The sequence below is a fragment of the Zerene cesonia genome, chromosome 14, assembly GCF_012273895.1.
Source record: "Zerene cesonia ecotype Mississippi chromosome 14, Zerene_cesonia_1.1, whole genome shotgun sequence".
NCBI classification, from domain to species: Eukaryota; Metazoa; Arthropoda; class Insecta; order Lepidoptera; family Pieridae; genus Zerene; species Zerene cesonia.
This window is the reverse complement of record NC_052115.1, coordinates 5377161-5391084: the sequence shown is the minus strand read 5'-3', so window position 1 is coordinate 5391084 and position 13924 is coordinate 5377161. Positions and strand designations below refer to the sequence as shown.

The window sequence follows — 13924 nt, the reverse complement described above, 5'->3', positions numbered from 1 at the left end:
CCCGCTTAGCATGTTCGGCGCCGCCGGCGTCCTTTACACCGCTGCGTTCGCTTCGCTTCCTCTCTTTCGTTGGCGTGTCCGTTCCCCGATCCGCCGGCGGCCGCGCGGGCGGAGGCGCGTCGGGCCGCGGGCAGGTCGCGAGCCCGCGCGGCGGCTCCGGGCCCGCGATCTGCCCGCTCCGCCCGCCTGTAGCATGCTCGCTCGACAATCGCCTCACGCGTTCATACTTTTCTCTCACTGTGTACGAATTCATCGGTAGATGATCATCGCGATGCTTGACCTCGAGCGTCCTTGTCGCGCGCAGTCCGCACGGCTTCCTTTAGAGGCGACATTCCCTTAATATATGATGTTAATCTCGACATTTCCTCCGCAGTTTCTCAACATGGCGTCCGTTTTCATGCGGATATTCAACTTAATCTGCATGATGTTATTGATCGGTCATTGGTCTGGATGCCTTCAATTCCTTGTGCCTATGCTTCAAGGATTTCCGCCTAATTCGTGGGTGGCGATTAACGAATTGCAAGTAAGTCTAGTTTTTACGAGTATTTTGATCCGAATAAAATAACGCTAATTGTTTTAATATTCAAGAGCTTTTCGTTTTATTAGAAGATATTTGCATAAAATATCAGAGTATTTGCATAATACAATAAAATGTAAACGGGCAAGCGTGAGTCGAGCTCGCGATACTAAGGGTTCTATAATACACATCACGGTTCATGAGATACCGTCTGGTGACATACGGCAGACAGAAAGACAGACATACAAATATCAAAGTTTAATAATCATATTACTTTTTCCCTTTTTCCTTTGTATACGTAATCCTAAAATATAACACGTTGTTAACTGCGAAATTTTGAAAGAACGTTATTAACTCCCACATTGTGCCAGAAAGTCTTTATTATGTCTACGTATGTTTTAAACATAATTTAAACGTGCACTACTCTTATTTTCAGGAAGCTTTTTGGCTGGAGCAGTATTCATGGGCGCTCTTCAAAGCGATGTCCCACATGCTCTGCATCGGGTATGGCCGCTTCCCTCCCCAGTCGCTCACAGACATGTGGCTCACGATGCTCTCCATGATATCTGGTGCTACCTGTTATGCCCTTTTCTTGGGTCACGCAACAAACTTGATTCAGAGTCTTGACTCGTCGCGTAGGCAATATCGTGAAAAGGTAATCGCTGTTCAAAGCTTCCACTTTTAAATGTCACTAAAGCTGTTATGAACACATTAAAATTTAAACAAATATAAAATTTAAACAATTTATGAGATGCCCATTAAAATACCCTTTAAATTACCATTTATAAAAGTCATTAATTTAATCAGTCATCTTACCATCCCAATAAATAGTGTTTAAAAACTAATTAACTGTCATAATTGCCTGTTTCAGAGATTAGACGTGAGTACAGAATGAATGTTCGTTAGTGGGTTATTGTTGTTGCAAATCACGTTTTTCATACACTTAGGAATCATTTTCACATTATATTAACCGGTGATTTAATTGGGCGTAGTTTAAAAGTGATTGTCCTATAATAATCACTATAGTTTGTTTTTTTGCACAGTCATTGTATAACAGTTTTATAATATCAATATATTATCTACAGAAATAGAACAGCAGCTCTCTCATTTATCTATACGTCTTTTATTTCTTATTTATTAATAAAATACGTCCAATTTGTTTTCGTTTCAAAAAAGAAATCTAATATGTATAGTACAATATTTCATCAGTGTTCATGACAGTTTTCATTTCGTATTCATTCGTAACTAACATCAATGGTGTAAAGTAGAGCCTAATCATTATACAATCATTATAAGCCAGAATAACTTAACCCTTAATTAAACCATCATTACTAAGACTACTATACTTATGAATGTATACAGAGCATTTATGTTATTGTATAATATTAGTTATGCTATTATTCTGGTTTAAATTAAAAATAATTTAGCACAATCAATCACGTATCTACATATTTACAAAACAGTGTGAGCGTGACAGCAACGATGTATTATAACAAAGGTATAGTTTTGCAATCTTATAATCATTAAGTATCTAATACAATCCCGTTTTTTTCCAGGTGAAGCAAGTTGAAGAATATATGGCATACCGAAAGTTACCGCGTGAGATGCGACAGCGAATAACAGAGTACTTCGAGCATCGATACCAAGGGAAGTTCTTCGACGAGGAACTGATCCTTGGAGAGTTGAGCGAAAAGCTACGTGAAGATGTCATCAACTACAACTGCAGGTCGCTAGTTGCATCCGTGCCTTTCTTCGCGAATGCAGACTCCAACTTTGTTTCTGATGTCGTCACTAAATTGCGTTATGAAGTCTTCCAGCCTGGTAAATATTGAAGATTCAGATTTCACCCTATTCACGGGACTTCCTTCTGAGGGAAACCCCTGGCCTATAGGACCTATCCTTCTAATTGGCCCTAATTAATTATCAATCATTTCACGTTTAATCCATTTAGTTTTTTTATAAATATGTGAGACGGTAAAAAATGTTTCCGCATGTGATATGGAAAGGCGGAATAATTGCTTTTCTTTTACCATTATTTGGGATTAAATACATCCGAACACGTTTTTGTATGTGATTTTCACTCTGCGTGTGACTGCGTGTACACTGTACTTAAAGGTTTTATATTTTAATAAAATGATCGCAAGCAACCACTTATAGTTTCCTATGTTAAAGTCATTGATACTTCCAACTTCATTCTACGTAATACATGTACTATTGATTTAATATACAGTACTTCATAGCATAAATCTTTTATTCTTAAAATACTTTACCACATTTATTTGTTCTTCTTTTTAGGTGATATTATCATAAAAGAAGGAACCATCGGTAATAAGATGTATTTTATTCAAGAAGGCATAGTAGACATAGTGATGGCCAACGGCGAAGTAGCGACCAGTCTATCGGACGGGTCTTATTTCGGCGAGATCTGTCTACTGACAAATGCCCGACGAGTTGCCTCCGTCCGCGCCGAGACTTATTGCAACCTATTTTCCTTATCAGTGGACCATTTTAACGCTGTACTTGACCAATATCCACTAATGCGCCGCACAATGGAGAGCGTCGCTGCGGAACGTCTAAATAAGATCGGCAAGAATCCCAACCTCGTCGCGCACCGGGAAGACGACACGACGTCGGAGGGGAACACCATCAACGCCGTGGTGAACGCACTGGCCGCGGAGGCGGAGCACGTGAGCCTGTCGGACGACAGTGTGGCGCGCCTGTCGGAGCGCTCGCTGGGGCTGGCGCTGCAGCCTCTGCAGGCGGCGTCGTGCCGCATGGCGGGCGTGGCGCTGCCCGGGCTGGGCGTGGCGGCGGCGGCGCTGCCGCGGCCCAAGTCCGAGCACGACTTCAGCTCGGCGCAGGCGCAGCAGCCGCCGCTGGCGGCGGGCGGCGCCAGCTTCCACAAGTCGGACGCCGGCATCGCCCCCTGACGCCGCACCCTCAGCTAGGCCGCGACGGCCGACCGATAGCAATACTAGGCTTAGTGCGAGCGCGCGGCGCCTCGCTAGGTGTAGCGTAGACGCGAGTATTAGCTGCGACTCTGCCGGGCGAACGCGCCCGCCGAATCTCATTTTGTGATCTTATACTTAATTCTCCTGTTTTATTTAGGTTAAATTTTATATCATCGACGCTGTGACGAATACGCGACGTATTCCGATTATATAGACACTGTTATATATTGAAACTATCGAGTCTTATAGTAATACCTTGCCACTAAAGAGAAAATTATGTAGACTAGACTGAAATGTAAAGATATCACTATTTTATGCTTTGTTGGCGTACGTGAACCTTCATTGTTGACGGTTGAGGAACATTCGTTCGCGTATGAACGTTCAGAGTTTATCGTTGCCGGTAGAGACGATAACGGAGATTATTATATATCTGAAGTTGTTGATAATTATTATTATTACTTATTATGTAAACGTTGAAGCGTAGAGATGTGTAGAGTTGCGTGATGACTCGTTCGCCCCGCTTTATTTAGATAGTCGTGTAACATGTCCTATTTTTGCACATAACCTACTATAATCGTGTGCCATATAAATTTATTTTTATATTTTTCGGTTAGGCATTTACACAGAATCGCAATCGTATGTAACAAAAATATTTTTTAGATGTATTTAAGAATACTTTTATATTGTACGTGTCCTGTTTTCCCAACAATATTTTAACTTAAAAACAATTTTATTTATTTAACATTAAGAAAAATACAATAAAAAATAAACGGTTGGTTCAAAACAAACACACGTACAACTAGGTTTACTAGAAGTTTATTTATTCTATGTAGGTAATTAAAATGGTATTTTTGTTAGTATTGTTAATATCATCTATCCACATATCGTAATCCCAATGAATCCTAACCATATAAGTGTAAAAGTAGAGTAATCATTTAATTTTATAGATTATTATACGCGGGCGAGCGAGTGTTACCGCAACACGCGGTGACGCACCGTGCAGTGCACAATTGACGCACAACCTTTAAACTCTCACAGTTCAGTAGCACCGTCGCTTTCTTATTTTAACATTTCATAGTCATATCTGCCTCGTGGCATACAATTCTCTCGGTTTCCTAAGTAGATTCGAATCAGTAGCGCTTGAATCGTTGGTTTTTGTAAATATTGTAAGTACGAGGATTCGCCTTTTAGTGTATTGTTTTATAGAAGTGATAAACGGACACGTGTCAGCGGTCCAGTCAATTAAACCGGAGCGCGCGGTACTGCGCAACAAATTGATGCACACTACACTTGGTACCTTATTTTAATTGTAGGAAAATTAATTTATTATCGATAGTGATCATTTCGTAGGATTAAGTAGGCCCGAGCGGTAATAAATTCGGACGAATTACGTTGTGATAGTGCAGCTAGGCTGCTGTCTTGCCGCCGGCTCGGCGATACTCGACGTCATAGCGTAAGATATAATAGCTCAACTGTGCATGGACGATGCTTATACTTCTTTCTATTTAACATATTTAATTCTGCCTTTATTAGCTGATATTTTCATTGGCAGTAAGCTCTTAGACATTTTGCAAGTGCTTCTTGAAATTGTAATAACTAGAAACATTAGATGACAGCAACGATACTTCCCTTGGTTAGAGTAGAGTAGTCGTTGAGCCGACCGCCGCCGGCGCCGCATCTTTGGCACATTTCATCGTTGACTAATTATTCTTATAGTATCATAACAATTTGTAAAATAATTTTGCAAATGTTGACTTTTTAGCCAAAATATAGATAATGAATGACGAACCAATACGCAGTAGCTTACTAGTAGATGAATGCAGCCTAGTTTTCCGTTTTGGCGACTAACACCAATAGGTACTATGTACTCTTAAGATATTTATACAATTGAGACCTTAGCAGAGTGACGTTCAGTCAATTTATCTACAGAGTAATATTATATTACGTTTGATCCCCGAAAGCATTTATTTACTGTTGTTTTATCTGACATTGATGCTTTTTGTAAAGTATATAAATTTTATAGAAGAGATCTATTTTTATTGTGAAGTTGAGCTGCTGGTTATAACAGAGAAAACTATACGAAACAAGATTTTTTTTATCTGGACTGTTAATTAGTGTATAATTATTATAATTATATTATACTGATTTCTGGTATCTATTTTCACCAAAAGTGCTCATCGCTGTCAAGAAAATTAGAGAAAATGCATTAAAAGAATGATGAAAATCCCTTTGTTGTTTTACTATATTCCTATACTGTATAAGACAAACAAATATTATTGAGCATTGTGAATCCAAACAATGTTGTATTCAACTGAACAAACACAAAAAAATGCATTATTGTTAGACTATCATTACTATTATCTACTATCGACACTACTATAGTATATACTATAAGACATCGACCGCCTCCTTGGTACAGTGGTTAACGCGTGAACGTAGAACCTGGGTTCAATTCACGGTGGGGACGCACAAAAAAAAAATGTCTCGGTCTGGCAGGACACAGAAGGCTGATCACCTACTTGTCCGTAAAGAAAATCGATCAGTGAAACAGATGTACATCATCTGCCCCATACCCCACTAGGGGACACGGGACTTCACTTTATAAGACAGACAGCGCCATGTCTTCGTACTTCTTTAGTCGTTACAAAGCACCTTAATACAGTACCGTAAAACTGAGTGAATTTGTTCAAATTGTTGGTTAAAAAAAAACCCGAAAAATTTATCGCTTTTGAGTTACTTTCGATCATGACAGCATTTCTATATCCTACTAATATTATAAATTTGGTACAGAGACAGATTATAGTGTATATTCGCCAAGTATTTATTAGCACATAGGCTGCTTGTCATCCGGATGCCACGCGAGAGACGCCACGGGTTACAGCTGGTTACATATATTTTTATACTCAACATTAACTTCACTCTATTCTAAAAAACCCACAGAATAGCGTCAACTAATCAAAGTAATACAAAATAAATGTTTTAAAGGAAACTACTCCATATTTGTAGGATTTTGCTGAAATAAATTTAGATATAATTTTAAATGATTAATAAATAAATAAATATTATAAATGAGAAAGTTTATAAGGATTTGTGTGTGTTGTTGCTCTTTCACGCAAAAACTACTGAACCGGTTGCAATGAAATTTGGTATGTAGATAACTGGACAACTGGGACAACATATATGCAACTTTTTATCCCGATATTCCTACGGGTACGGACTAACGCGGGTGAAACCGCGGGGCGCAGCTAGTATTAAATATTTTATAATGTAGTTTTTCGTGCTGTTCTGTTAGAAAATTATTATTCATATATCACTATTTGATTTCATGATTATTTAGAAGAAAATCGAAGTAAGTGCCTACTAGCTACTCTGTTTTTCTTCAATTCAAGATTATAATATATATAATAGATACGCGTTTAGTGTCAGATAGCCTTTAGATTCAAGAAAAATGACGAATGCGGTGAAGACATGATGGATTAATAGCAATATGAAAGAGTTTATTTCTAGATTTTATTCTTTGAAAACAAGATAAATGTTGTATTTAAAAAAAAATCGAGATTGATTAATTGCTTGTCACAGATTAATTCAATTATATTATCGTTCACAAAATCGCTGCAAACTGTTCAAATGCCAATCTGTCTATTCACCAAAAAGTAGTATAATAATACGGGCATATTATCATACTTCTCTTTGAATATTTTACAGTTATATATATTGAAGGGTATATAATACGTACATAAACATCTGGAATGGTCATTGACAGTCAGTTTTATTCAGTGTTGTCGTCTCATTACTTATTACTCTCCTTTGTGGTTGTCCTTGGAAATATTCTGGGGTAAATTGGAGTTCGGTAATATATAAAACATTATACGTATAAAAATCCCAAAGAAGAAATTAGAATTAAACAAAACGGAAATATTTATTAAACAGACGAAGGTTGTTCCATAGCTCTTTTATCTTTTTGTAAGAGATAAAGTCATGTGTAAGTTTAAAAATTATTAAACGGTAACACTGATCTTACTTCATTCCGTGAAGCATGGTGCGTGTCATTCTACTGCTGTAAATAAAATAATTTAATATTTTATATCAGTCTGAAGATATTAAAAATGTGAATAAATATACAGCTAAATTCTTTATTATTGTTAAGGCTACAAGCTTATTATTGCATATAGGCTATTGTTGATTGTTGTGTGAGCAGTGAATGTATCGAATATACGCCAATACAGTCATTTAATTAGGGAGAATTTAAATTAAAATGTCAACAAGGAGAGCAAGAATCAAAGCGGTTACAGCATTACCACCAAGAAGAAAAAATGCAGCCACAGCCGAAAGTACTAAACCTCCTAAAAATGATAGTCCAAAACAATCCACTCTCACAAGCGATCGGGAAGAAAACGTTCAGCTCCCTGAAAGTGTCGAACCTACTCTAACCACGGGCAATGATAATAATTCCACTCCAAAAACTGTACATTCCGAAAATGTAAATACAAAGGAGAAAGAAACACAACCAGTTACTCCATCAACATCCACGACACGCAATGTTTTTGCCTCTCCAATTATTAGACACAGTCCGAAAAGGGCTTTTGCTTCACCTTTAATTCGCAATAGTCCGAAGAGACCTTTCACTTCACCAAATAGAGTAGTTCTTCAGAATCCTTCAAAAGGCATAGATACTGCAAAAACGAAAACTCCTCTTCATCAAGCCACTCCTACACGTCATGAACTGACAGAAAATACAGAATTGAGAGTGGCAAGTAATTCTATAAGTAAAATAGAACAAAACAATGTTGGAAGCAAAGCAAACACAGATGGTAAGTTGAATTTCTATTTCAATGAGCTACAGCAGCAATTGAACAGGCTCCCTTCGTAATTGTTTCAATAGTAAATAAACACTTAGAAGTTCTAATTGCAACACAGAAAAGAAACCTGGATAGGATGTGATTTATAATTTTATTTTTAACACTAACATTGATGTCCTATTTGTGTAGTAGATATTAATTTAAGAATATGCAAAACATAATTTTTTGCACAAATTAAATTATATCATTTTTAATCCTGGCACAATTTTCATACATAATGTTTTAAAATTACAGATTATAATGTACCAAGTGTACCCGAAAGTATCACAGAAGATGCAATGGATGGAATTGTACCGTTACAGCCTGCTCGTAACACACCAAAACCACTAGAAAAATTAAAAAATGAAATCATTTCTGAAAATGCAGAAGTTATTTTTGATCCTATTGTTCCATTGCCTTCTCCAAGTAAAGTGCGCCCAAAACTCCGGCCTGTACCACGCTTAGGACCAAGAAGAAATAGTATTCAGGTAATACATTGACAAAATTATATAAGGTGAATGAAAGAATTTAATTAGATAGTATGCATTTTAAAAATAGATATTATTATAATTATTGTCTCCATAAAAATGTTTCCTAATGACAGAATAACAACTGTACATTTTGAAGAAATTGGAATAAAGTTATGTCTAACACAAACAATCATTTTATGACAAACTTGACTATGTTGTAAATGCTTTGTTTTATAAATAATAGTTTTTACATAATACAGATAATAAATACTCTTTACAGAGAAGAGAAGAGCCTATAACTCTATAATTAATCATTTAAATATGTAACTAGCTGTGACCCGCGGTTGAAACCGCGTAAGTCCGTATCCCGTAGGAATATACCGATATTATAAAAAGTGCCTATGTGTTATTTCAGTTGTCCAGCTATCTACGAAGCAAATTTCATTGCAATCGGTTCAGTAGCTTTTGCGTGATAGAGTAACAGACGCACACATACATATGCATCCATCCTCACAAACTTTCGCATTTATAGTATTATTATTCGCCAATAGATGTCAGGAAGAGTCGCTAAGTTTAAGTCGATAAAACACGAATATGACATTTTCTAAAAAATATTCCTAGCTAGATCGATTTATCGCCCCCGAAACCCCCTATATACTAAATTTCATGAAAAATCGTTGGAGCCGATTCCGAGATTCCAATTGTATATATATATAAGAATTGCTCGTTTAAAGGTATTAGATATTCTAAATCATCGAAACATTTATATGTTGTAGGGTAGTGCTAGTGAATCAGAAGATGAAAGTCGCCGAAGTCTTCTAAGTGGTGGTACTACTACACCAGCCCCTGCAAGACAGAGACACGACCCCCACACACCCCATCTTACTCTGCAGGGTCTACTGAATAGGTATTTACTCAGTTTTAAATATATTGCTACATTACATCAATGAGCTAACTCTAATTTTTCCAATGAAATAAATATGAAATAAATAAGATTTGTCTTTTCTGGTCTGTTTGTAATAAAGATGTATTTTACTGCTTAAAATCTATTTCGAAGTTTTAGCTATGAAGTCTTTTCATAGCTAAAACATTAAGGTAGTCAATAATATAATGTTATGTTTTAGGAACATACAGTAATTGCTAAATATGGATTTCACAAAAGCAATTACATATTTTCAAACTATTAAGATAATAACTATGATACACTTGGTTTATATTATTTATCTACCACTTCACGTGATTTCTATTATTTCATACAATCATATTGCGTTGTTAAAGCTCTCATGAAAGATAAGAAACATAATATACTATTGCCTGATTAAGGTTAATTGTAAATGTACAAATATTATTTTCAGGGAAGTGAGTCGAATAAGGAATGATTCAGTGAGTTCAAATATGAGTCAAGCCACAACACAGCCAGCACCAGCATCTCCACTCAAAGAAAAAATACAGAAGTATGATATTTCCTTAATACTAGTTGTCCGTATAGGCTTCACCCATGGTACACATGTTGCCTATAGCACCTTAGTCAAGTAGTTCCTGAGACTGCCTGTCTTAAAACAAACAAACTGTTCAGTTATAATATTAGTAGTATCATGTTATATACTATCAATTGATTTCATATTGTTGATTCTTGATATATCATATTGTAAAATGCTGTGTACTGTACGATTGCAAAAAAAAAATTCCAATTCTAAACCGTTAAATGTAATTTCATGGTTTTATGGCCATTGTTAAAGATCTGTGTTTTTCTTCAAGGTCTCGACGAATAGAGGCTAGTAGGCGACTAATGGCGATGAGACGACGACGTGAGGCAGTCAAACGCGAAGCGTTGACCATGTATGATCTCATATTCTACAACCCTACCACAAACCCCATTGTGTAAGTAGACTTCCATGTATTTTTTTTACATCATTGTTATCATAATTTTACTTATCAACCCAGTAATTCTTATTCTAATGAATAATCAAATTTTCTAACCAAAAGGCCAGATCAAGATGAACTTAAAGCTAAAGAGGAGAGTATTAAAGACTTGGAGAAACAGAAAAAAGAGATGAAAGAAGAAGACGCAGACGACCCTCCAGAAAGCGATGCCGCGCCTGTTCCACAACTTAAACTTGGCCCAAATGGGGAAATCGTCCTTGATGAATCTAGTTTGGTAAGTATTGTTGTAGAGGTAATAAATCAATGTACAGAAAATTATAGAGGTAATTAAAAAATGAATGATGATACTTGCAGGTGATAAAGCAAACGCAAACGCAGAAGGTGTCGTCGGTGGTGCGCGAGGGCGGGTGGCAGGCGGGGCGCGGGCAGTACAAGCGCAGCGCGCGCTCCGCCGACTGGAGCGCGCCGGAGACCGTGCGCTTCTACCGCGCGCTCGCCGCCATCGGCACCGACTTCACGCTCATGGCGCCGCTGTTCCCGGACCGCACGCGGCGCGAGCTCAAGCTGAAGGTGAGTGCTGCGCAGCGTTCCCGGACCGCACGCGGCGCGAGCTCAAGCTGAAGGTGAGTGCTGCGCCGCGTTCCCGGACCGCACGCGGCGCGAGCTCAAGCTGAAGGTGAGTGCTGCGCCGCGTTCCCGGACCGCACGCAACGCGAGCTCAAACTGAAGGTGAATGTTGCGCCGCGTTCCCGGACCGCGGGAAATAGACCAAACAAACTTGTCTTCGTAGATTTTTTTTTTTTTCATTCACGCTGTTTTTCTAATAACCTGAACATGTACATTCGAACGAAATAAATAAACGGAGATTCTTATAACAATGAAATAATTTTATCTATGCAGTATGATCATGTTCTGCGTTAAAGTTCCCCGTGCAACTAGGCTATAGAATAAAACAAATGATATCTTTAATTTCAGTTTAAAAAAGAAGAGAAAGTAAATGGCGCACAAGTTGATAAGGCTCTACGATCAAGAATAGAGTGGGACGCCATTTCACTCAAAGACGAATTCACAGAAGAAAGAGAAGTGGAAAAACGTAGGGCGCAAGAAGAGAAGGACAAGTTTATGCGACAGAAGAAAGAAGAAAAAGATCGGTTACGAGCTGCTAAAGAGATTGGACATAGAAGAAGTATGTTCATTTTAATCAATTATTTTATGATTTATAATTTTTATTTTATAAGATTTCAGAATCATGCTTTAAAGTTCTGGAAAATTCAATTGTATCTGCGTCATTGAAAATCATAGTGTATCATATTATTATCATAGCATAACATAGGTTTCACAATTTCAACTCAAATTAATAAAAATCTCACGTACATTTTACTTATTTTTGTTTCTATTCAAGGTCGAGGTTTAAAAGCGTTAGAAGTGTCTGTAAAAGCTAACAGTAGCCGACACAAAACAGATGTCGCAACTGCAGATGATTTACTAGAACGTGCGAGGCAAACGCAACCCCTGAAGCGTACAATACCAAAATCTCCAATACCAATACCGCCTCCAAATATTGCAACGCCACCAACACCGACTCTCACTACACTAGCAATGATAAACAAGAGACAAAAAACTAAAGACACTCCAAGCCCTGCTAACGCGGCAACTTCAAGAACACCTAATGTGAATAAAACGCCCGAAGTAGTAACTTCCCTTAACAACATTCCTTCAAACATCGAGACGGGATCACTTATAGTTTTAACGGTGAACAATCCAAAATCACCTGGGAAGAAGATGCTTCAAACATACATAGCTCACGAACCAGGAAAACTGACTCAAGTGGCTTTACCTACAGTGCTGTTGAATTCCGTAGTTGGATATATGAAGAAGGGCACACCGAAGAGTACTGTGTCCAATAGTTCTTCACCTCTCATGTCTCCGAATAGCAATAGTGATAGCCGGACTAGTACCCCCAGTGCCAAGTGTTCAGATTCAACAAAACGATCACGGAATAGTTCCTTTTCCATCACACAGCTTTAATATATTAATTGTGTTGTAGCTTAGTAGTGGTGTAGACTAACTTGGAAACAAATGTATGTTAATTATTAATTTTTAAACAGCATAGTAAGTGTGAGTAATATGGGAAATTAAAATATTTTTTTTAGATGCTATCATTGCCTCAACTGAATTTTATACACCACTACTGATGAAACCAAACATTAATTCAAAACATACAAGTACATAGTGAACTAAACACAACGTTAGCGCAAACCAGTAGCGAACAGCGCCTAGTTTGAGCTAAGGAAATATATACGAGATTGAATTGAATAATACAAATACTTGATTTTCCGAAATATAAATGACACAGAAAATTTTACAAACCATCCATTTGTATATAATTCAATTGTCATATACAAATTAAGATGATCATACATGAATTCAAATGTAATAAAGTTAACAAATTTTTGTAAGTGTTGCATAAACTTAGTAAGAAGATCTAATTACGTGGACGAAATAGCGACATCATATATAGACTATTTGGTGCATCAATAATAGAAAAATGTATCTTTATATTCTATAGTTGTAAATATTGCACCTCGTGTCGAATTAAGCATGATACAACCAATATACACTGTGCCAATTACAGTTTTGAAAATCGCTAGCTTTCTACGAATATCTTTGAAAACAATTTTTTCCATCATGTTTATAATACAACTATTGTATATTTTAATATTGATTGAATATTTTGTGTACAATATAGGTATGCTTAATTTAAATTAAATTTTGAGATGTTCATATAAAATATCAAATTACCCTTATTGTTTAAAAATCTAAGTTCAGATCAACAAAGCAAAAATTCATAATGCATCTGATTTTTACTTACATATTTATAATTATCCCAAATAACATTGCTATTTGCTTGAAAATAATAGAAAATTATTGTAACTACAGGCACAGTTAATACATTACAGTAAGATTGTAACCTTAACCATCGCAGGATCTTCATATAGATGAGCTAAGTTTAAATGTGTGAAGTGTAATAATATAATCTTCACGTCTGTCACGTTATGTTTTATTTCCAAACGCAATAATATATATCCCAGGATTACGACAAATTTTATTATCGTCATTGGGATTAGTTAATGTTTCATTTAACTTGTTATTTTATGTGTTAACAATACACACGTGTTTACTCCGACTGTAAATAAATATTTATGATTATATCCAATAAACGTGTTTTAGTTAATCCCTCTTTTTTATGTCCTTACTAGAAGT

General features: G+C 36.8%; 2 protein-coding genes across 2 annotated transcripts; both read left to right on the top strand.

Moving 5' to 3' along the window:
• Positions 1 to 66: 66 nt before the first annotated feature.
• LOC119831875 (potassium/sodium hyperpolarization-activated cyclic nucleotide-gated channel 2-like) lies at positions 67 to 5695 on the top strand. The gene is made up of 4 exons (XM_038355443.1): positions 67 to 523; positions 954 to 1172; positions 2074 to 2338; positions 2813 to 5695. Exons 1-4 carry the CDS (start codon positions 344 to 346, stop codon positions 3445 to 3447), a joined length of 1299 nt encoding a protein of 432 aa, XP_038211371.1. The 5' UTR covers positions 67 to 343; the 3' UTR covers positions 3448 to 5695.
• Positions 5696 to 7484: 1789 nt separating this feature from the next.
• LOC119831852 (transcription initiation factor TFIID subunit 3) lies at positions 7485 to 13894 on the top strand. The gene is made up of 9 exons (XM_038355402.1): positions 7485 to 8279; positions 8562 to 8794; positions 9553 to 9683; positions 10132 to 10230; positions 10535 to 10657; positions 10763 to 10934; positions 11015 to 11230; positions 11636 to 11846; positions 12063 to 13894. Exons 1-9 carry the CDS (start codon positions 7724 to 7726, stop codon positions 12686 to 12688), a joined length of 2367 nt encoding a protein of 788 aa, XP_038211330.1. The 5' UTR covers positions 7485 to 7723; the 3' UTR covers positions 12689 to 13894.
• The last annotated feature ends 30 nt before the right edge of the window (positions 13895 to 13924 follow it).